This window comes from Barbus barbus, assembly GCF_936440315.1.
Source record: "Barbus barbus genome assembly, chromosome: 28".
Lineage (NCBI taxonomy): Eukaryota > Metazoa > Chordata > Actinopteri > Cypriniformes > Cyprinidae > Barbus > Barbus barbus.
The window spans coordinates 25618422-25643349 of NC_136756.1; the positions used below are offsets into that span (position 1 = coordinate 25618422).

Consider the following 24928-nt stretch of genomic DNA (forward strand, 5'->3'; position numbering starts at 1 on the left):
CCTTAAACGCCCACATGCTTTATAGAGGAAAAGTGACTTTTGAAAGAGATGAAGGACAACAGGAGAGCAGGCACAGAAAGCAGAGAGAAAATGATAAAGAAAAATAGAGTGATGGAGATAGAGAGAGAGAAAAAGAGGGTTGGCCAAACACCAACAGGTCTCTTAAGACCAGTTCAGACGTTCTCAAATGTAATGTTTGAATGCATGATAAGGACAGATGAACATTGTCTCCAAGACATATCTGATGCCATCTGCTCATTGCCCGTTAAATAAGCATTCTTCATCATAACAGTCAGGCTTTGCTGAACTGAAAGTGCTACCGTTTGTTTTCGGATGCCTTGAGATTGCCAGAAGCCTCTGTCTCTGTTTAGATTATTGAGGCTGTTTTTGGTAGCGCTCCCACAGATCCTGAGCTCTCGCAGCTCTCCTTGTACGGGCACAGGGGTTTTCCACTCAAGTGTTAGCATTCCACCCTTCTGCCCTGTGAACACTGTACACACACACACACACACACACACACACTCATAAACACTGTGTGTTTTGGCTTTTATATATGCTGTCTAACAAGGTATTAAAGGTAAATGGGTGAAATGTGAATTGACATTAGTCATACATATGATACTGAAACATCATATAAGGCCTTTACAAAACAACAAATCATGTGCAAACACAATATTCTATGCATTATTAGACAATATTGATCAAATCTGTTGCAAACTGACGTGATGAATAATAAAACTGTAAAACTTTACCTTTGAAGTTTTTATAAGCTACAAACCATTGTAAAATGCTGCTCTTGTTGATTAACATTGCAGCCAAGTCATTTATATTTCTCTTTCTCCACTACCAAATGTGTTGTAATAAATAATGACCACTAGAGGGAAGCCTTGATTAACTTAAAGAGCCCAACAACTATTTGAGATGTAGTGTCTCTCTATACAGTGTTTTATAATAAATACTCTATAAATTACTATGCAAGTTATATATATTTGAGTTTATATATTTTTATAATAAATATATTATGCTAATGTGTGCAAGTGCTTTGTAAACCTTTTTATTTGGTGCAATTTATTTATTTATAATGCATTTATTACAAAGGTTTTATAAACATTTTATAAAATTTACAAACAATACGTAAATACATAAAATGTTTATATAGATAGATAGATTGTTTAGTAATATTTTATTTCCATAAATATATACTATTTATATATGAACTTCTAATTTCTCTCATGCATATATTCATTTTATATTTATATATGTGTTATTTTTGTATGTTATTTTAATTGTTTTTAATAAAAATAAGATTTATTTTTAATATTTATTTATTATTTACTATTATTTATTTTTTGGTCATTTTTTATTACATGTTGCATTTGCGTATATCTGGGTTGTTGTTGTTTTTTGTATGTAAATATGATTATTATTTAAATTTGCGTTATTACAACAATTACTTATTTATTTTTATCAGAGGGGAGTAAAACATGAACAGCATAGGACCATGACAGCCCAGACTCTAAACAACATCTCCCATGTGAATATAACTCAACATATCGAACCATACACATCCTCTACAACTCCAAAGTATATTTTTTTATATAAACATTTTTATTCTATAAACATTATGCTGGGGTTCAAGATCAGTTAATTTTTCTATATTTTTTTCTATATTCACTACACCAACGCCATTGCTACCATAAAACATTTGTCTGAAATCCTCTTATAATGTTAGTCCAGGTTTCTTGCAACAAATGCAGTCATAGTTTATTTTCTGCCCTCTTTCTGATCATAAAATGAAACAGGCTGTTTTGTTGCTAAGATTTCTACATGGAATTGATCTGTTTTGATTGGTGTTCCACCTAGAAAACCCTGTTTCCTATTAAACGTCCAGCTTTAATGTCACACATGCTTAAATCTTTAGTTGGTGATGCTTGTTGTGCCATCATTTGTGTACTGTAGATCTCACCGTGTTGAAGCAACTTCACCTTAGAACTGAACGTTATGTCCAGAGTCCACAGGAAGCAGCAGCTCTGGCATTTGAAATGCTTTTAGTCTTGTGAGATACTGAATGAGATGTTCCTGATCCCCGCCAGTCACTGTACAAATATGCTTTTGAATATTTACACAGTGATGCTATAACTGGCAGCTGTGTATGAATGTGAGAAAATGTTCTCAAGAACCTGTTTACTTTTCTCTGATTTACCTGCAAAAAAAAAAAAAAAACATTTTTTAAATTAATTATATATATTTTTTAAATAATTTAGTAATTTTTTCAGTTTCACACTGAGGTTTGTTTTTTTATCCATTTTGTCTCATTCATGTGGGTTTTATTGGTTTATATTATTATTATTATTACTTGGTTTATTGGGTTTAATAATCACTATTAAATATATTTTACATATATCAAGTCTTAAATAACAGAATGACATATTTTTAATTTTGCAAATGCATTCAACAGTCAAAACTGCAGGGCTTTTAATGGTCTAAATGTTTTGAAAAATACACTACCGTTCAAAAGTTTGGGGTGAGTACATTTTTTTTATTGTGTTTGAGTGTCTCAATACAGTAAAAATACAGTAAAAAAAATAATAATAATTTTAATATATTAAAATGTAATTCATTCCTGTGATGCAAAGCTGAATTTTCAGCATCATTACTCCAGTCTTCAGTGTCACATGATCATTCAGAAATCATACTAATATGCTGATTTGATGCTCAAGAAACTTCTGGTTCTGGGTCAAAAGTGTTCACCCACAAGTCTCTATTAGATTCTGGTCCCTCTTTTCAGTTTTAATAATATTACCATAATAAATGATTCTTCGTAGGACTTCATATACTTTGAACTCTTCTGCTGTCTTAAAACTGGAAAAAGTAAGGAATAACTCCTCTGTTACAGGATCTCATGTTATCCAAATTCTGCATCTGCTGGTGGTTTTCTCTCCTCGGCCTGCAAGCCAATTGTCTTGGCAGTCACCCTCAAATTATGTGCAAGCACACACGTATGCAGCCTATCAACCACCCTGTAATAATGCTATATGACCAAACAGAGCTCTAATATTGCATGCAGGATGTCAACAGGTATGTTAGACAGAAGTTTGTTTTAAATATTGTAGGGACTGTTTGCATGACCAATGGCAGACAGGGACTCCCCCTGTTCAGGAAACCTGTCTGAAAGGTCACTTTTTGCTTTTTTTAGGTGGACAGAAAATCAATACACTTCAGATTACATTTCAGAGAATCTGGTTCGTATATAGTGTTGTTTATCGCTGGATCACTGATACAAAAAACCCTTAGTGCCACAAGTAAAACTAATATTATGAGGCCAGTTCAAGGCAGGAGATACTATTTACAGGAAATGTAATTACAGAAATGTCTGGAAAGGTCAGATCGAAACTTATAAGAGAAGTGAAAAGTTGTTCCTGTGAAAGTCTGCTAGTAAACAACACTGTAGGATAAATGAGCCTCTGTGTGCTGTTCAGGGCGTGACGGTACGGCTGTGAATGGTCGTATTGATTTTTGTGCCAGTTCTTATCTGTGGCATACTAAACTTGTGACCTAAATAGGAGCAAAAGTTGTACCCCCACCTGTTTACCTTTATAAAGTAACACCATGAACTGCAGCCAATAAAGTGTGCCCTGAGCTGCAATTGCAAAATATGACCCCTTTATGCAAATTAGTCTTGACTAGGAGTAAATATGTCTGATGTTATGTGTGTTTTGATAACCTTTGACCCACATTGTCTCAATGCCTATATGAATATGTGAATTGTACACTGGCACTATTTTTGTGTGTCTGGCATGTTGTGACATGTGATTTTCCCAGACGTGACCTGAGAGTCAGTCACACGGAGAAGTCCTCCAATATGGTTATCATTCCATATACACTACAATTGAAAAGTTTGAGGTTGGTAATTTTAATGCTTCTGAAACACGTGTCTTATGCTCGCCAAGGCTGCATTTTTTTATTGTTAAAAAATACAGTAAAAACTGTAAAATGTGGAATCTTATTACCGCTTAAAGTAACTGTTTCTTTTGTAATATATTTTAAAATATAATTTATTTCTGTGATGCAAAGCTGAATTTTCAGCAGCCGTTACTCAAGTCTTCAGTGTCACATGGTCCTTCAGAAATCATTCTGATTTTCATTATTTAAATGATTCGAAATTTTTGAAATTCAAAAGAACATTTTTTAAAAATAGAAATCTTTTCTAAGTCAATGTCTTCACTGTGACTATTATTATTCACACTTTTGCTGAATAAAAATATTAATTTATTTCAGAAAAAGAAGCCTTACTGACCCCAAACCTTTGACGGTAACGTATAAGGTAAAACATCTGTCACGGATGAGTGGATTGATCATTATTCCAGCAGTATCATCCTACTCTACACTGTTTAATCTGCAAGTGTGTCAAAGTCTGAGCTGGTAGAAGGGTGCGGGGATGATGGTTATGCTCGGGTTATGACTCCACACAGCTGCTATTTCTAAGGCGCTATAAAAAAGGGCCATAACCTTTGCAAGGCAGCTGCTCTTGAAGTCACGGGGTCTATCCTAAACTAAACTTAGGTTCATAGAAACGTGAAAGTGCAATCATAGTATAGGCCCGTGCCTGAAGGCCCCAAATCAGGTTAACTTTCACCATTCGGCTTTAAGAAAAACTTCTTTGCAATCATTTCTTCCCTTTTTTTTTTTAAGGGTTCCAATGTGCAGGCCATATGTTTTGCCACGCAGAAGGAAATTTTGCGTGAGTGTTAAGTCTGTTCTATATTGCGGCATCAAAAGTTGAATCTGCTTTAAAAGGCAGATTCCTGGTGAACAGATCATTTTGCAGTTATTTGCCATTACAAAATTGTGGAAGTGAACCAATATCAATGACATATCATTTGCATCTACACTGTAAAAAATGATTTTTCAAAGTTGCAAATAAATACAAGAAAAATACCATTTTAGTTTTTCTACATCAAACTTTCCTGTTTAATTCAATGTTTTACCTGTCATTTGTTTGTAATTGTGAAATGTACTGGCATTTTGTTCAATGCACTGCATGCATGAGCATTTTTAACCTGAATATGAAAATAGAAATCTTTCGTTACAATATACACTACCGTTCAAACTTTTGGGGTCAGTATTATTTCCTTTCTTTCCTTTTTTGAAGGAAAATAATACTTTTATTCAGAAAAGATGTATTAAATTGATCAAAAGTGATAGTAAAGACTTATATTGTTAGATAAAAATTATGCTTTGAATAAATGCTGTTCTTTTTAGCTTTTTATTCATCAAAAACTCCATGACTGAATGGCTGATGAATATGTCAGCTTTGCCACCGCATAAAATTTATTTTAAAGTATATTATTATTTTAAGTTGTAATATTTCACATTGTTGTTTTTTTCTGTATTTTTGATCAAATAAATGCAGTCTTGATGACTCATGAGCATAAGAGACTAAAAAGATTAAAAATCTTAATGATCCCAAACTTTTGCACGGCTGTGTGTGTGCATGTGTGTGTGTGTGTGTGTGTGTGTGTGTGTCTGTGTGTGTGTGTGTGTGTATGTGTACATTTAACCATGTTAAAATGTGCTGAGAGTAGTACTCTTATTTGTAGCTGAAATTGTAACCAAATTAAGCAAAATATTAAATAATCAGATAAACACGGTAAGGACTATGTCGCGTATTATGATTGACAGTCATTTTTAGATGTGTGCCTGCTCCTAACCACAGATTTTAAGTCCAGACAATCCAGAAAAAATTACAATAGCTTGTTACTGGGGTGGTTCCTTTAATGGGACAATTTTGCACCTTTTTCTGAAATTAAGTGAACAGACAATACATTAAAGCACATAAAGCTAAAGCTTGTATATACTGTACAGCCAACAATTAGATTATGTATTTATAATGTGGCCAAATAAATGAACAGCCTAGTATGGTAAAACATATTTGAACATGCAATGACGTATATAATAACTTGTCAGGAAGAAGGTATTTTAAAGGTTACTGAGATCAGTGTTGCCTAATTTTAACGTATATGGGGCTTGTGTTTCACCTGACCCATGAGTCAATATGAAAACTGTAAATTATACTGATGACCAGGGCTTCTTTATTTCACTTCTCCGTTTCTTGAATTCCCTGACTTAAAGTTACAATATACTGTTAGCATTTTAGTTGCTTACTGTGATGATGACACATATTAAATGAACAGATGGAACATTAAAGCAATTAAAGTAGAAGCTTTTTATGGAATGCTTTCCATTTTGATATGTTGCTGCTGGCTGTTATATTGTGTAACACTAATACAAATATACACTGCATAGTGATTTCCTTGAATGGACTGGGTTGAGTTAGCTTTGAGATTTCATGAATGCACTTCAATAATATGTCACAGGTTGCTTCATTCAGGGTTAAATCTGTAACAAACACACAGAGAAACACATGTTTGCTCTGCATCATGAATCAAAGTTTCATGTTTCCCTATCACTCATATGCCCTGGAGCCAAACTGTTGGCTCAGTTATGAGGAAAAAAGAAATAGGATAGTGAATTGTGGTCCCCCATGACTGCAATTCACTCATCGTAGAGATAAGATGTGGGGTTTCCTTGAACCATCGCAGGGTTCCTCGAACAGCCACATACAGTTCGCAGAACATCCCACTGTAATCTGAACCCGTTTTAGGGTCAATATGATCCAGAGATTTTTATAGTATAATTCACTGAAGCTATGAGTACTTTTCATGTATACACGTGTTTCTAAGAATTCAGGTTTCAAGAATTTTGAAATCTGCCCAAAAAAGTGCTTGTAAAAATTTTAGGGTTATTATCAGATAAATCTGGCCTTGGTATAATTTTGTGGTCCCACAAGGACAAACAGTTCCCACCTTTTACAGCCTCAGGACAAACAACACAGACCCCTGCACTCTACCTGCTGCTGACTGAATTAGCTTTTACAAACATTTCCATGGTCCATACTAGTTTACTACAGGTATTGATACTACTGTTAATCCATCATAAAAGGTGGATCTTATTCAGACAGTGTTTAAAAAATCTAATGTCAATTACAAAACTACCATAGTTTTCCTGTAGTAACAATAACTAGTAATTGTTAAATTATGTAAACTGTGACTACCATGGTAAAAGAACTGAAATTTATTAATTGATGTCTATGAGTCTGTATGTATAAAATATAATTCTAATTCTGTATATAAATGTTTATTTTTATTTCTAGTTCAACACTTGGCAGAGCGTGTCAAATCAATGGAAAATCCTCAGCAGCGCCTCATGTAAGTTTGTAATTTTCCAGACCAGGACAGCAGCATCTCCTGTGGTCAGAGAGAGGTTTATGTATTTTGTAAAGCAAAAAAGCGACGCACGTGCTTGATGACTAATAGACCTCACGGCACTTCATAACCCGCGGGTATATTTACAACACAGGCTACCATTTACACCTACAGTTAGTTATATAATACACACACACACAGAGATTTATGTATTTTACATACATGCATATACATATATATATATATATATATATATATATATATGTGTATATGCATGTATGTAAAATACATAAATGCTATAAATACAAGTACATTTTATATGTTAGAAACATATACATCACAATCGGTTTTACTGCCGTTCATTTATGCTGATTAATTTTTATTTTAATTATTGTTTTCGTAATGCAACCAAACTGCAATGAATTGCATAATGCATTCTCGCTGTGATAGCAAATCTTTCATATCTGATCTCGCGCAGAGCTCCAGTGATCTAGCATCGCAGTTGCTGCGTAGTATGCAGTATACAGTGTGTAGTGCGCAGCGTACGTGAGCGTTCCATTCCCTGTTTTCCTAAAGCGGGACGGAGGGGAGGGTTGAGCTTCAAATGACGTTACAGAGCGCGTTAAAACACCGAGCGGCTTCACGCGGACGCATCAGACAGTCCGTCCGCGCGCACAGAGCGACAGCTGCAGCTCCCGTAGACACTGACTCGCGTCTCATTTATGCATTCTGAGTGTTAAATACCGACGAGAACGATGGTCTGAAGAGATTTAGGCGATCAATTCGTGAATGTAATTGCATTACATTCATCTGATCAGCGCGCGTAAAGGGCCGCTTTGGTTTCGCCGTCTGCACAGTCGCCTTCTCTCTGAGAGATTCAAGTGCCCATGCGATTCTTCAGACTCACCTTTAAGTGTTTCGTGGATTGTTTTTGAAGGTGCTGTTTCAAATCGGTGTCTTTTTCTTTCATGATCTATTATTTCTTTTCCAAACGCGCTTTTTGATAAAACAAACCAATAATACCGTTGCCAAAATCGCCGAGAGAATCAAACTGCCATCTCTTGTAACTGTTTGACATTGAGGAGAAACGGAAAATACATTCGTAAAGAATAACACTGCTGGTTTTATTAAATAAAACGATAAAGGGCCAGATCCTGAAGAGGAACAAAAGGGACATATTGGTGTAAATAAAAGAAACTGACTTCATCCAAGAACAATAAGATCAAATATTTATTTTTGACTGCTGATTTAAGCCCTTCTCGAGTCTCGTGAGGAGGTTCGTTTGCTTTGTTTACACGAGAGATGGAGAAATCCTCTCTGGACGCGGACTGCTGCGCCCTGAACGTGGTCCTGGTGGAGGAGAAGAAGGGCCATCTCATTCCCAATGGAAGCGCGCATCAAGGCGTTAATGGGACCCTCAACGGCGGGCCCATGTCAGCCGCCACTGGAGCCATATCGTCGGCGGCGGCGGAGAAGAGGCAGGGCTACCCCGAGCGAGAGACGTGGACCAGACAGATGGACTTCATGATGTCCTGTGTGGGGTTCGCCGTGGGGCTGGGGAACGTCTGGCGCTTCCCGTACCTGTGCTACAAAAATGGTGGCGGTAAGACGTCTTGATGACTCTCTGCAGCACATTCAGATCCCTTCAGATAGTATGCCCCCCGCTCTCCCCGTGACGTCACTGCACGGTGGAGGACACCTCCTGTGTATCTGCTGAACTGACCCATTCATTCATTCATTCATTCATTCATTCATTCATTGCCTTTGCCAAGCATATCTCTTTTTGACGGGTGAAATTACTGTTACTGTTATTAACAAATAGTTTAGAATGCAGTAGTATTATTATATGTATATATTATAGCCTACATAACTGTATTCATGTGTTTATATGCGATTGTGCGTGATATGAATAGCTTGATAACTTGATACCTTGATATATATATGACTAAATATGCATATAATTGCATAAATTATTGTTTTATTTCTGCTTTTTGACTATATAACTATATTATACTGCACCAGTAAAGGAATTCCTTATATATATATATATATATATATATATATATATATATATATATATATATATATATATATTAGTGCTGTCAAATGTTTAATGGCATTCCAAAATAAAAGTTTTATATATATATATATATATATATATATATATATATATATATATATATATATATAAATATAATATAATATATTTTATAATATATATTTTGTATATGTTTTATATATTTTGGTTTTAAAGGTGATTAGTTGGTTTTTAATGCTAAAGCAATATATAGACTGTTAAAACATTTAGACAAAATTGCCCAGTAAACTTTGTTTAATCAGATGCCACTGAGTTTGATCTTTTGTTTTCTAATACAATTATTAAAGTATCAATTAAGTATCCAAATAATGTGATTATACAGTATGAATTTTAGTCTCTAACTATTTGAATTGGCCTTAATGACTTGTTAAACACTGTATACATTTGTTAATAATTATTATTAAGCTGTTGTGTTAATCAAATGTATCATTAAACTAGTGTCCCATGACATTGCTTATAGACAATGGAAGCACATATTGTACGTGCAGGATCACAGGTTTGTAAGATGATCCAGTTCTTTGGGGTTTTTTTCCCTTAAGCTAGGGGGTGTGTCTTAAATCAACACTGATCTACTGCTGCACACTGACATTGTACATCACCCTTTGTTCACTTGTGTTTCAGAGCATCAAATGCAGCTAAAAATGGATAATCAAGGAGAAATTGATTTATATAGAATATATGAAAGCCTAGTTTGAGCCTTAGTGCACTGAATGCAATGCATGAAAGCACACAAGGTCACATATTTCCACACAACCATTAGAGGTCACACATGCCCTTACAAAAATAGGAAAATTCAATGTTTGTCTTAAAGAATAAAAAGGTTTTTAAAGAATTATATAAATACTAAATAAATTAATATTAATATACTTATTTGGCTTTAGTGCAATTATTTTCATTTGCCTATTTTAATGTGTCTTAAATGCTGTCAAAGTAGTCAACTCATTAGGTTTTGGGACATAGCCATTGTCTTATGACGGATACACGTGGCATTAGTAGTCATGGTGCGTCTTTCATCAACTTCACTGATTCTCTCTCGTTTGCTCTATGAGTCATCTTCTAATGGCTATAGAATGAGAAGGCCAAGTCTGAGTAACACTTTAGGACCCCATTAAAAAAGGAACCATTGTGTTTGCCTGAATGTCCAAGCCGTCTCCCCGTGTCCCAAGCGCCCTGGATGCCATCCAGCGTTTGCTGAATGAATGGCCATACGTTAGCAGCGAAGAAGTGTGTTAGTGTGAGTTTTTGTCCCGATGTATGGGGATGTACACTAAATGGTTCTGATAAAATGTATGTTATATAAAACATGAATTATCCAGACAACGTTAGATTAGATGCATTAGAGTAGAGTACACCTATGAGATTGTTGAAATTCACTTTACATAATAATTTATATAATAGCAGAATCCTCTCTAGATCTTACACTGCCAGCCAAACGTTTGGAATAATTAAGATTTCTTAAAGTCTCTTCTGCTTGCCAAGGTTGCATTTATTTGATCACAAATACAGTGAAAACTGTTATATTATAAAATATGGTTTTAAAAATAAAAAAAAAATTTAAATAATGGGTTTTTTTATCTTAATAATCTTTTAAAATGTAATTTATTCTTGTTCTAAAGCAAAACTGGAAGCAAAAAGCCTGCATGCATACAAAAGCAGTTGCACTGCCCTGCTCAATGTGATTTCTTCACTTACCCCAAACGTTCGAATGGTAGCGCATCAGAGATTTCACAACATAATAAGCAGGCAAAAACTGTTTTCAAAATAATCATTTAAAAAAAGTTTCTTGAGCAGCAAATCAGCATATTAGAATGAGTTCTGAAGGGTCATGTGACACTGAAGACTGGAGTAATTGCATCACAGAAATAAATTACATTTGAAAATATATTCAAATAGAAACTCTTCCATTTAAATTGTAATTATATTCACAGTATTTCAGTGTTTACTGTATTTGCGGTCAAATAAATGCAGCATTTGTGAACACAATACACTTTTTTCAAAAACAGTAAAAGATCATAATTATCCAAATTTTTGGCCACTTTTTGGCTGTCTCCCACTATACTTGGGAAAATTCCAAATTGTTTTCCTTTCTTTTTCAATTATAGTCTGAAAATCATGTTGCCAAGATGTCTAAAGTTAAGCTGAATGTGTGAACTGTAACAGCGATCATGATATCTCTTCCAAAAGCTGTGTTTGTCTTTGGCACTGCCTTGGATGCCTGCAGTGAAAAAAATGTCAAGACTTGATCAATGTTGTGTTAGCACTTGGGTTGCGATTCCTTTCTGTCTTGACAGATAACTTGATTTCATTCTCATTTGGTTATTTAGATAGAGAAGATGTCAGTGTGTTTTGGATCTAAAGTCTCAACCACCTGTGGTAAAGGGGAAAGGTCTTGGAAACCGACCGCTGGGAACATTTCACGAAGACCATCAATTCCTCCGAAAACAATAAGTGATTCAAATAAGATGTGCCAGCTCGAGAAAGATGAGATGCATGAGCGTCCAGTGAGAACTGGCTGACTCTTGGAGCTCTACTTGCTCAAATAGTTACTCTACCCCCAACAAGGAGCTCTAAGGTAACATAATTACAGCGTCGCCAAACTCGACGTGTCGTCTTTGTGTGCAATACTGATAGGCTCCTGAATTGTTTTGCCAAATCAAATCAGGTCCGTCAAAGACCAAAAAGGTCCTGCTGGCAGGAGGAGAGTAAATACGGTTCATGTCACACATTCTTGATTTTTACTGTGTTCACAGATTGAATCTGTGAGATACTTGTGATATTTACTTTCCGCATTCTCAGAAGACAAATTTAGCCTGGTCAAATTTAAACCTGTGGAATCTTTTATTTATGTACAGGTGGGTTTTGTCTTTCTGTAAAGGAACAGTTCACCTAAAAATAAAAATGATGTTATTTACTCAATCTCATGTGTTTGAAAACCTGAATCACGGAAGGACAAAATCCAAATTGCTTGTGCAATGAAAGTGAATGGCAAGATTTTCATGAATAATGACTTAAATAAAAATAGAACTATATTTGATATAATATAAAAATATATTTTTAACCATAAGACTTAAAATTGTTATATTTTCAGCATTATTTAATATTATTAGTATACTATTATAGCTTTAATTAATATTTCTATAAAAAAGTCCAAATTTTAGTAACTTTTTTAATGTGCATTTATCATTTTGTTATATCATTTTTATTCATTTATTTTTATTTCTATTTCAGTTTTATTAATTTTAGCACTTAGCCTAAACATGGCAACATTTCAATTTTTTTATGTTTTTAAAGTTTTATATCGAATATTTACATTTTATTCATGTAAGTCATACAGGTTTGGAACAGCATGAGGGTCACTAAATAGTACATTTCTATTGCTGTGTCACCTGTTTATTTAATATATCGCAGTAATTGCTAAAGGAAAATGTTTCACCGCGTCCCTCTTTAACTCGAAGTGTTTGTATCTGGAGACTTTGCAGCTTTGATACAATGTTGCTAATTTGTTCCTAGCCAAATCACTCGTGAGATAATTGATTTCCTATAGGCCTCACAAGAGGTTTCTCCACACATGTACTCCCTAATTCCCCTTAGAGAATGCATGTACTATTTGTTACTGTTCATGAATTTAGTGCACATAACTTGATAACACTCAGCCTCTATTGTAAGATTTTATGGTTGAGGTCAGAGGTCACATTAGCTCATCTGTTTCTTTATACAGCCCTGCGTTCAGTTCAGTGAGCTGCTCACTCTTCTGTCTGTGCTATCTGAGGTCACAGGTCTATCATTGAGCTGCTCGGATTGACGCTGTCGCTAACACATATACAGTACGCACCGTGAGACACAGCAACGGTCCAGACTTTCTGTTGCCAGGTTACTGGCTGTTTTTGCAGCATTGTGTAGCGGTGCATCAGAGTTAAGAGAGGCCAAGCTGAGCCGAATGGTGGCCACATACCTGTAGTCTGTAGATTTATGATCTCTACAGTAAAGCCCTCTACCTGTCCTTGAGTGCTGGATCCGCAATACAGTATCACAGCTGTATCACATTAGCGCTGTGACACTTTTTAATAACAATCTGCTATTGTTATTGTGCACATGAACAAAGCAGATTGTTTTATCATCCAGGTATTAAAAAAAACTGTAGCGAATATATATATATATACACAGGTCCTTTTCAAAAAATTTGCATATTGTGATAAAGTTCATTATTTTCTGTAATGTACTGATAAACATTAGACTTTCATATATTTTAGATTCATTACAACACAACTGAAGTAGTTCAAGCCTTTTATTGTTTTAATATTGATGATTTTGGCATACAGCTCATGAAAACCCAAAATTCCTATCTCAAAAAATTAGCATATTTCATCCGACCAATAAAAGAAAAGTGTTTTTAATACAAAAAAAGTCAACCTTCAAATAATTATGTTCAGTTATGCACTCAATACTTGGTCGGGAATCCTTTTGCAGAAATGACTGCTTCAATGCGGCGTGGCATGGAGGCAATCAGCCTGTGGCACTGCTGAGGTGTTATGGAGGCCCAGGATGCTTCGATAGCGGCCTTAAGCTCATCCAGAGTGTTGGGTCTTGCGTCTCTCAACTTTCTCTTCACAATATCCCACAGATTCTCTATGGGGTTCAGGTCAGGAGAGTTGGCAGGCCAATTGAGCACAGTAATACCATGGTCAGTAAACCATTTACCAGTGGTTTTGGCACTGTGAGCAGGTGCCAGGTCGTGCTGAAAAATGAAATCTTCATCTCCATAAAGCTTTTCAGCAGATGGAAGCATGAAGTGCTCCAAAATCTCCTGATAGCTAGCTGCATTGACCCTGCCCTTGATAAAACACAGTGGACCAACACCAGCATCACTGACTGTGGGTACTTGACACTGGACTTCAGGCATTTTGGCATTTCCCTCTCCCCAGTCTTCCTCCAGACTCTGGCACCTTGATTTCCGAATGACATGCAAAATTTGCTTTCATCCGAAAAAAGTACTTTGGACCACTGAGCAACAGTCCAGTGCTGCTTCTCTGTTCAAAAGTGGCTTGACCTGGGGAATGCGGCACCTGTAGCCCATTTCCTGCACACGCCTGTACACGGTGGCTCTGGATGTTTCTACTCCAGACTCAGTCCACTGCTTCCGCAGGTCCCCCAAGGTCTGGAATCGGTCCTTCTCCACAATCTTCCTCAGGGTCCGGTCACCTCTTCTCGTTGTGCTGCGTTTTCTGCCACACTTTTTCCTTCCCACAGACTTCCCACTGAGGTGCCTTGATACAGCACTCTGGGAACAGCCTATTCGTTCAGAAATGTCTTTCTGTGTCTTACCCTCTTGCTTGAGGGTGTCAATGATGGCCTTCTGGACAGCAGTCAGGTCGGCAGTCTTACCCATGATTGCGGTTTTGAGTAATGAACCAGGCTGGGAGTTTTTAAAAGCCTCAGGAATCTTTTGCAGGTGTTTAGAGTTAATTAGTTGATTCAGATGATTAGGTTAATAGCTCGTTTAGAGAACCTTTTCATGATATGCTAATTTTTTGAGATAGGAATTTTGGGTTTTCATGAGCTGTATGCCAAAATCATCAATATTAAAACAATAAAAGGCTTGAACTACTTCAGTTGTGTTGTAATGAATCTAAAATATATGAAAGTCTAATGATTATCAGTACATTACAGAAAATAATGGACTTTACCACAATATGCTAATTTTTTGAAAAGGACCTGTATATATATATATATATATATATATATATATATATATATATATATATATATATAGTTATAGTTATATATAACATTAATAAGCCTACAAAAGCTTACTAAGTGAAGTTAATAAGTTAAACATTTATATTATTAATATTATATTATAATTAAAAATAATATATATATATAAATCATTATTTTCATATATGTATGTGTGTGTGTGTATATATGTGTGTGTGTGTGTGTATAATTTCTTCATACTCATATAAATGAATCAAGAATTAAAAATTATATTATATATAATTCTATATGTATATATGATTTTAGGTTGCAAATCTTTTACACATTTATCCAGTTGCATGTGTATTTCTACTCACGTCAACATGACCAAACTTTGACTAAATTTAATTTCCAACATTAATAAGCCTACAAAATGGATTAGTTTAAGATTTCCATATTCAAATTCCATTTTAAAATGAGCACCGTTTAATGTGTCTGGTTCTCAATGGGAAGGCATAAGAAGGCCAGTGATGCCAGCACAGCAGGACATGTTGGCGTCTTGCCTGACTGACATCAGTTCCTCGCTCCACGTGGATGGGCGATTAAGAAGAGCGTCTGTTAATCTTTTAATCCCCTTTTTCTGACTGGGGCCTAACTGTGGCTGCTTTAGAGTTCATCTATTGTATATTCATATTCTCTGTAAATTTATCTTTGTGTTATTTCAATATGCTGGAAATGTACAGTAATTGTTGCTTTGGAATTCTAATAGTCTAATACACTGGGGAAAAAAAATAACTTTTTTAACATTTTGTCTCCACTGCGTCACCGTATTCACCATTTTGGAGAATATCCGCTGGATGTAAATTGCGCACTCTCTTCTGTGTCAGCCACACCACAAGGATATGCTGTTTTCGTTCAAAGCAAAGCATAGGAAAGGGTCCATGTGGTGTGGCTGACACGTAACAGCGTACGCAGTTTGCGTCCAGTGGATATTCTCCAAAATGGCGCTACGCTGACGCAGTGGAGACAAATTGTTGAATAAAGCTGTCGTTTTTGTTTTCTTTACACAGAAAAAGTGTTCTCGTCGCTTCATTAAATTCAGATTGAACAACTGATGTCAGATGGACTATCCTGACTATGCTTTTCATATTTTTCTGGGCCTTGACAGTAGTATCATTTACTTGGCAGTCAATGGGACAGTCACAAACCTCCCGATTGTCATCCAAAATATCTTAAATTGTGTTCCGAAGACGAACAAAGCTTTTATGAGTTTGAAACGAAATGGGGCTAAGTGATTTATGACGAAATTTGAATTTTGGGGTGGAATAACCCTTTAAACATGAAATGATTAATTAAAACTTACGTAACATTCGTACTCTTGCACAACTTACACTAAGTCTATACCTCAAAACATGCAAAACCAGAAACGGGCAAACTTCTTGTTTTCCTTAACGCGAGCCACACCTTAAGGTTTGTTTTTACTATATGTCACCTGCTAGATCAAGCCTGATTGGTGCAGATTGTAAAATTGTTAATGTGGTATCTTCAAGGTAAATTAATTTTCTGATTCCCATGGCTGCCATGCTTTGTGAGTAAATGTATAAATAACATTAAGATTAAGCTTATTAGATCCTATTTCCAGAAATCTGATGAACATGTATGGCTAAAAACCTCTTGGTCAGAGAAATGTTATGAAATCACAGGGGAAAATTATGGAAATACTTGCTCCTTATAAATATATATACAGTGGTGTGAAAAAGTGTTGGTCCCCTTCCTGATTTTTTTTTTTTTTTATGTTTGTCACACTTTAATGTTTCAGATCATCAAACAAATTTCAATGTTAATCAAAGATAACACAAGTAAACACAACATGCAGTTTTTTAATGAAGTTTTTTATTATGAAGGGAAATCCAAACCCTGTGGGAAAAAGTGCTTTCCCCCTAAACCTAATAACTGGTTGGGCCACCCTTAGAAGCAAAAACTGCAATCAAGCATTTGCGATAACTTGCAATGAGTCTGTTACAGCGCTGTGGAGGAAGTTTGGCCCACTCATCTTGGCAGAATTGTTGTAATTGAGCCACATTGGAGGGTTTTCGAGCATTAACCGCCTTTTTAAGGTCATGCCACAGCATCTCAATCGGATTCAGGTCAGGACTTTGACTAGGCCACTCCAAAGTCTTCATTTTGTTTTTCTTCAGCCATTCAGAGGTGGATTTGCTGGTGTGGTTTCCAGGTCCTGAAGCAGCAAAACAGCCCCAGACCATCACACTACCACCACCATATTTTACTGTTGGTATGATGTTCTTTTTCTGAAATGCTGTGTTACTTTTACGCCAGATGTAATGGGACACACACCTTCCAAAAAGTTAAACTTTTGTCTTGTCAGTCCACAGAGTATTTTCCCAAAAGTCTTGGGGATCATCAAGATGTTTTCTGGCAAAACTGAGACGAGCCTTTATGTTCTTTTTGCTCAGCAGCGGTTTTCGTCTTGGAACTCTGCCATGCAGGCCATTTTTGCCCAGTCTCTTTCTTATGGTGGAGTCATGAACACTGACCTTAACTGAGACAAGTGAGGCCTGCAGTTCTTTAGATGTTGTTGTGGGGTCTTTTGCTGCGCTCTTGGGGTAATTTTGGTCGGCCGGCCACTCCTGGGAAGGTTCACCACTGTTACATGTTTTCTCCATTTGTGGATAATGGCTCTCACTGTGGTTCGCTGGAGTCCTAAAGCTTTAGAAATGGCTTTATAACCTTTTCCAGACTGATAGATCTCAATTACTTTCTTTCTCATTTGTTCCTGAATTTCTTTGGATCTCAACATGATGTGTAGCTTTTGAGGAACTTTTGGTCTACTTCACTTTGTCAGGCAGGTCCTATTTAGGTGATTTCTTGATTGCGAACAGTAATCAGGCCTGGGTGTGGCTAGAGAGACTGAACTCAGGTGTGATAAACCACAGTTATGTTTTAACAGGGGGGGGGGGGGCAAACACTTTCACACAGGGCCATGTCGGTTTGGATTTTGTTTTCCCTTCATAAAAAAGCCCTTCATTTAAAAACTGCATGTTGTGTTTACTTGTGTTATCTTTGATTAATATTTAAATTAGTTTGATGATCTGAAACATTAAAGTGTGACAAACATGCAAAAAAAATAAAAAATCAGGAAGGGGGCCAACATTTTTTCACACCACTGTATATATATGAGTATGTGTGTGTATATTTTCATATATGTGTTTGTGTGTATAGTGTTTTACTTCTCTTAAATGCATGCGTTCCTAACTAATACTGATGCTGGAGACAAGTTCATTTTCACCTGGTAATACATGAAAACAATGTCATTGGCTTCTGAACAGACTGAGCCATATGTGTTGACAGAGCATCCATATCCATCTGTTGTGTAGGAAGGAGGTGTGGGAATCTATATTTATAGCCTCCCCTCATCACCCAAGAACCCAGTCAGTTCTGCCTGTGTGCACTTCTTATTTGTGCTTTATAGGTTAATGTGAACTGCTCAGCTGGGCTTCACTCTGCACTTTTAGCAAACTGGCAAACAGGATTCAGGGGAACGCTTACTCCCATTGCGTTTTTAGCCCATCCAGAATAGAAAACCCAGATAGAAATCGTTGTTCTAATCCATCTGACATATTAGTAGCATGTTGCAGTTGAGTGAACACGCTAAAAATGACATCTTCCAGATGAAAAAGCTTCATCAAAATGCTAAAGTGTTAGTATTATATTTTGGGAAAATGTGACGCAGCAAATGAGAAGATAAACCACTGTGTACCTCTGCTGTACCTACTTCCTTTTTGAACTATCAATAGACACCATTAGCAATGAAGCAGAGAAGAGAGACGAGAGAAGAGAAAGAGCTGAAAAGATTCCTCACTTTTCTGAAAGTCTATAATGAGCACCCGCTGTTTCAGAGTCAAGTGCTCCACGCTTACGACGTCAGCCACTGCAGTACGTGCAAGACCGTGTGTGTGTGTGTGTGAGTCACACTTGTTCTCGCATTGACCCGCAGTCACATTCTCATGCATCATCCACTCACGGGGCATTGCTGTGGCATCCTTTTTTGTTTGCAAATCAGCCCGACACAAGCCCACATACACACATTTTCCTTTTTCGCAGAGGAATAGCCTCACGGTTTAGTAGCTGTTTGTTATGGACGGCCAGTGCAGCACATTGTGTTCGGTGCTTCCTTCTGAAGGCAGTTCATCAAAAGGCTTCTTTCTGAGTCACGAGTCCAACAAAAGCTGTTGTTTTCTGAATGGACACCGGGCAGTGCTCCCAAATAAGCCACTTCATTCATATCAATGTTTTTAAATTAGCAGCAGGGGTTGTTTTGGTTGTATATTTTTTAGATTGCGCTCGTTTTAAATCTTTTGTAGCGGCTAGCCTGCAGCTCTAGCATTACGTAAGCGCGTCACTTTGAATAACGGCATGCCGGATTTCCACTCTGCCTTTTTTCCATTGTAACTCTCCTTTTCCACTGTCTGTCATGCATGGCCATTCTCCCCCGCAGTCCACCTTGCCCATGAGTGGCAGGTGACATCATCGAGGCTTTCACTGAGCACGCCAGCATGGTCTTCAGTGGATAATCTGCATCACACCGGCGACCAACCCCCCTCTGTAAGACGCTACTGTGGCTGTCAATCTCAGATCAGTCGAGCGAAGCTTTATTATCGACGCGTCAGTGTGCTGCCACACAGACCGCATGATGAATGCTGATGCGGCCAGCGGCAGTCAAATCCTAAGTGACGTGCCAACATGTGAAGGTGTCGTGCACAAATACCAGAAAATTCCCTCAGTTAAAATGAATGTCAAGATGTGTAAAATGCATTATTCTGTGTCTTTTGGGGTTAATTGTCATTTTATGCATCATGAGACTTCCGTTTATGTTTCTAGTTACTATTTTATTGGTCCTTTATGAGACCTTGTGACTAGAATGAATGGAAAATGCAATTCTTTTCAGATTATATTACGCTTTTGACCTTCTAAATGGAGCCTGTTCACTTTAAAAGTCACTCATTCCAACAATTATTCCTAATCTTTCATCAAAATGGAACTCATTTTGCTCAGAAATGCAGCACACCTAACATGGGTTGTGAATGTGGTTCCATGTTGTTAACGTCGCTCTGTCTCTTTCTCTATTGCTGTGTTTCACAGGAGTGTTCCTCATTCCCTATGTGTTGTTCATATTTCTGGGAGGAATTCCGATATTCTTCCTGGAGATTGCGCTGGGTCAGTTTATGAAGGCTGGAAGCATCAATGTGTGGAACATTGCACCTCTTTTTAAAGGTTTGCTCTATATCTTTATGCATTTACTTTTTAAGCTGTTATGCTATTTTAGGTTGTCCCTTAAAACATTGCATTCTTTAAAACATGCATTCTTTATTTTTTTTTTATATTTAACATGTATTATATTATATTATAAATTAATGGATTAAAATATTGTAATGTAATATTGTAATTATATTGTATTATATCTTTAATAAATTAATAAATATAGATAGATTATATGCATATTTTATCTTAAAAAGGGGTACAAATACATTATTAGGACAGTATATAACTTCAGTGAATGCCCTTCAGTATATCCTTGCTTCATTCTGTAGCTCAAAGACAACATAAAATCAAATTTGACACTGTTTACGCCTAAATTAATGTATGATTCATCAGCCCATGTTATAAGAGATACTCTACACCTGAAGGGCTTTATTTTCAGTTGTTTTTTACTGGTTTGTTTTAGGACTTGGCTATGCCTCCATGGTGATTGTGTTCTTCTGTAACACGTACTACATCATGGTACTTGCCTGGGGTTTCTACTACTTGATAAAGTCCTTCAATTCCACGCTGCCCTGGTCCACCTGCGACAACCCGTGGAACAGCGAAAACTGCATCGAGATCTTCCGCAACGAGGACTGCCAGAACGGCACTATTGGCAACTCCACATTTGGAAACCTGACGTGCGAAGAGCTTGCTAATGGGCGTTCCCCTATCATTGAATTCTGGGAGTGAGTGATCGGTTTTTACGCAGTTAATTTCTTGCACAAACAAACAATATTTGAAATGCCTTTCACCACCCACAGTTACGTAAGAAAAGTGGGTGGTATATAAAAACTCTTCACAAGATGAATGCCTTTAAGAAAATGTTTGTTGTTAACAACTTAATGGTATGTTACAGTTAACTGTTATTAATCCCACATCAATAGACACATAATTTGCTGTCCGTTGCAGGTGGTGCTTGAAGCTGTATGATATTTTTGAATTAGCATTTCATATTATTGGTTGTTCAAAGTGAAATCACAGATTTGAAGATCGTCTATTTACTGTTCAAATCGGCTCATGGTTCGTTTTAATGCCCTGAATGACAGTAGACTATACAGCTCTGGAAAGTCATCGCTTTCAAGCTACGTTCGAGTTCATAGATTAAAATAAAAACTGCTTTGTGAGCGTCATACAGTGCTTTCATTCATGAATGTTGTTCTCCATCTCAGGAACAAGGTTCTGAACATCTCTAATGGGCTGGATGAGCCAGGCGCCATAAACTGGGAACTGATGCTGTGTCTTATGGCCGTGTGGGTGATGGTTTACTTCTGCGTGTGGAAGGGGGTGAAGTCAACAGGAAAGGTGAGGACCTGCTTGCTTTCTTTAGTGCTTCTCATTACATGTGTGAACCCTGTGTAGGGTGAAGACAGGTAAAAGCAGCACACAGTCACATGGACAACAGAGAAACTTAAGCACTACAACTTAAGCTTGGTTACATAACAGTTGTATTGATTAGGGAAGCTACTAGACACTAGTTAAACTAGTCAAGCTACTCTTACTGAAGCTACAAGCTTCTTACAAAAAGTACTGTTTTAAAAGGAGGTGATATTTTTAATATGCACTGCCTTTCAAACATTTGCAGTCAGTAAAATTTGTTTTTGAAAAAATGTTTCAGAAAGGATGCATTAAATTGATCAAAAGTGGCTGTAAAGATGTTTATAATGTTACTGAAGAATTCAAATAAATGCTGTTTATCTTGAAAAAAATTGTATCGCGGGTTCCACAAAAAAATTACTGTTTTCAACATTAATAAGAAATGTTTCTTGAGCAGCAAATCAGCATATTTCTGAAAGATCATGTGACACTCAAGACTGGAGTAGAGATGCTGAAAATTCAGCACTGCATCACAGGAATAAATTATATTTTAAAATATATTCAAATAGAAAGCAATTATTTTGAATTGTAAAAAATAATTCATAATATTACAGTTTTTACTGTAATTTTATCAAATAAATGCAGCCTTGGTTTGCATAAGAGACTTCAAAAACATTAAAAAAAAATCTTACCAACCCCAAACTTTTGAACAGGAGTGTATAACTGTAAGATTGTGTTATATATAATTTAATGTAAGCATTTTTTCAGGCACAGACACAATGACAGTTTCTGAAAGAAATGAACAATTATGGAGACAGCATAAACTTTGTAATTTTAAGACAGATTTACTCTAAATACAGCTAGAAACTAGAATACTGGTTGATATAAATGTTTAAAACACAGTAATTTGTATTAGTATGTTTTGGAAAAATAAATAAGATGAAATTAAGGAATTCAAATTCCTATATTTTGAATCAGTTCATTTGGATGAATCAATGAACCGAATGAGTTGGACTTTCAAACTGTACATATGAGAGAGGACAGAGATGATGAAAGACGATATAGTTGGCGAACTTTTGTAACAGCTTTGATGTGAGGAACATACTATATCTGGGAACAGTGCATACAGTATGTCCCCGGTAATTTCAGCGATTTGTAATTCATATAGCCAGTTGAATCCAGCTTTATCATCTCATTTGAAACTTTAATGGGAATTTAACAGTCAGTCTGCAGGTCATTTCACATGTACTTATGTAATCTTGCAATTGCGCTACACATAAATTCATAAAAACGTGTTTGCTAAAGACTGCATCATATTGCATTTCCCTTGTGCTCTGAGGTGCAATGTGACTATCTTGTGTAACCTTGATTCGCATAGCTCCACCCACTGCTGCTTTGTCACAGTTGTGCAGGAGTGAGGCAGAAGGGTAAACATAGCAACATTATTTGCAATGGGGGTGTGGCGGGAAATATTACAGAGTGCCCTGTCAGGAAGGCACTGTGAGACTGGTTGGTCACGAGCGGGTGTCTGCAGTGGGACGTGATGAGGTGCTCGTACAAATGGCTAACAGCCACATTCTCTCTCCGGGAGGCTGGATCATATGAACCCTTAGTAATATAATAACTTCATTTTATTTCTGCTGCTTATTACTGTATAGAAGGTCATCCTTGTATTTTTCTTCTGCACTAAAGTTCCTCAAAGCAGGGCTCAATGTTTCTAATAAACAGCTAAAGAAGGCAAATATTGGAAAGTAGGTTGTTTGAATGCATATTTAATTCCCAGCTCATGTTTTTCCTTCATAGTTTTTCTTTTATGGAAAGGACACTGTGAGTAAGCATTGAGTCAAGCTCATTCAGACGACTGACGCACACACACACACACACACACACACACACACAATAAACCAGTGTTACAGTGAGCTAATTGGCTATTTCAGAATCTGATGAATTATTACGGGGCAGAAATACTAAGCGGCAGATTACCCCAGATTCACAGGCCTCATGGGAATTAGAAAAGAGTTTGTTTACTGACAGTATTTTTAGTTCAGGTGTATTTCTGCGTGTTTATAGTCGTTTGAAAGCTGGATGGATGCAAGTCTGATCTGATCTACAGTAGAGATATTTGATTTAAACTGACATGTATCAGTCTATCAATAAAACATTACTCCAGTCTTTTTCACGTGATCCTTCAAAAATCATTCTAATGCTGATTTGCTGCTCAAGAAATATTTCTTCAATGTCAACGTTGAAAAAAGCTGTGCTGCTTTATTTTTTTGTGAAAACCATGAAACCGGGATTTTTTTTCAAGATTATTTGCGGAATAGAAAGTTCAAAAAACAGCATTTGTTTGAAATAAAAATCTTTTGTGACATTATAAATGTCTTTACTGGCATTTTTATAAATATGATTAATATATAGGCTATATATAATTTAAAAATAGTTTTTTTAATTTAATACTATTATTATAATAATTATTAGTGATAATTAGACCATTTTTTGATGTGTCAGGATTCATTATTGTTCAGGTGACATGGCTCACAGAAAAGATGTCACAGAATGATGTGGAGAATTCAGAAAGCTCTCACCATGCACTTCACATCCTAAAACCTGACCGTGTTTTTGTTGTAACCGGGTAGCTTTGTACTTTTTGAGTTGAGCTCGTCTTCCCGAGGGACTTCAAGAGACGGGTTTGCAGGAACAATTGAAGATCTGTGGCTGAGCGGCGTGCTTTTAATGCGATGGGCTTGATCTAGAATGGCTGTCCTACTTTATGTGTCTATCTGGAGCAATTACAGAAGGCTGCCAGGCTTGTAACACCATACCTGGCATGTGAGCCAAGTCCATAAACCAGCAAGGCTTGGAATGAGCAAGTCTCATGTAAATGCTCTCTGATAACAATTCATCTCGTATCGTCAGAGTTCAAAGTTCTGAATCAATAAACCTCTCCTTGCTGAAAAATCAGTGGTGATCTGATAACAGAAGGCATTGAGACGTGCAGTATATGCGTCTCAACTTCATTCACATGACACAATGCTCAGCATGTGACCAACACCGCACTTGCTGAGACTGAGACCTGAGAGAGATAAAATGTATGTCAGAGATGCAACGCAGCAGATCCTCTGATATAAATCTACTGATAATATTGGTTTGAACTAGATTATGTTATCTGGATTATATGTGGCTTTCTACGATCAGTCTAGCAAATGCTCTTAAATGGACATAAATGCCTTCCAAA

The 24928-nt window shown here is 36.5% G+C and overlaps 2 protein-coding genes across 4 annotated transcripts in view; one reads left to right on the top strand and one right to left on the bottom strand.

Moving 5' to 3' along the window:
* The window catches only part of LOC306848151 (calcium/calmodulin-dependent protein kinase type 1B-like), an 8830-nt gene extending 8711 nt beyond the window's left edge, over window positions 1-119 (bottom strand). The window contains exon 1 of the mRNA XM_079382522.1: window positions 1-119. This exon is cut by the window's left edge and continues 117 nt beyond it. The gene's annotated coding sequence lies outside the window, so the exon portion shown is untranslated.
* Window positions 120-7884: 7765 nt separating this feature from the next.
* The window catches only part of LOC306848502 (sodium- and chloride-dependent creatine transporter 1-like), a 32839-nt gene continuing 15795 nt past the window's right edge, over window positions 7885-24928 (top strand). For 2 of the 3 annotated variants that reach the window (XM_079383095.1, XM_079383094.1), the window contains exons 1-4: window positions 7885-8868; window positions 20218-20349; window positions 20801-21065; window positions 21549-21681. In XM_079383095.1, the coding sequence (XP_079239221.1) occupies window positions 8568-8868; window positions 20218-20349; window positions 20801-21065; window positions 21549-21681 (831 nt within the window). In that variant the 5' untranslated portion in view covers window positions 7885-8567. Of the gene's footprint in view, window positions 8869-11821; window positions 11936-20217; window positions 20350-20800; window positions 21066-21548; window positions 21682-24928 lie in introns of those variants that run through there. The other variant, XM_079383096.1, reaches the window with a different exon arrangement.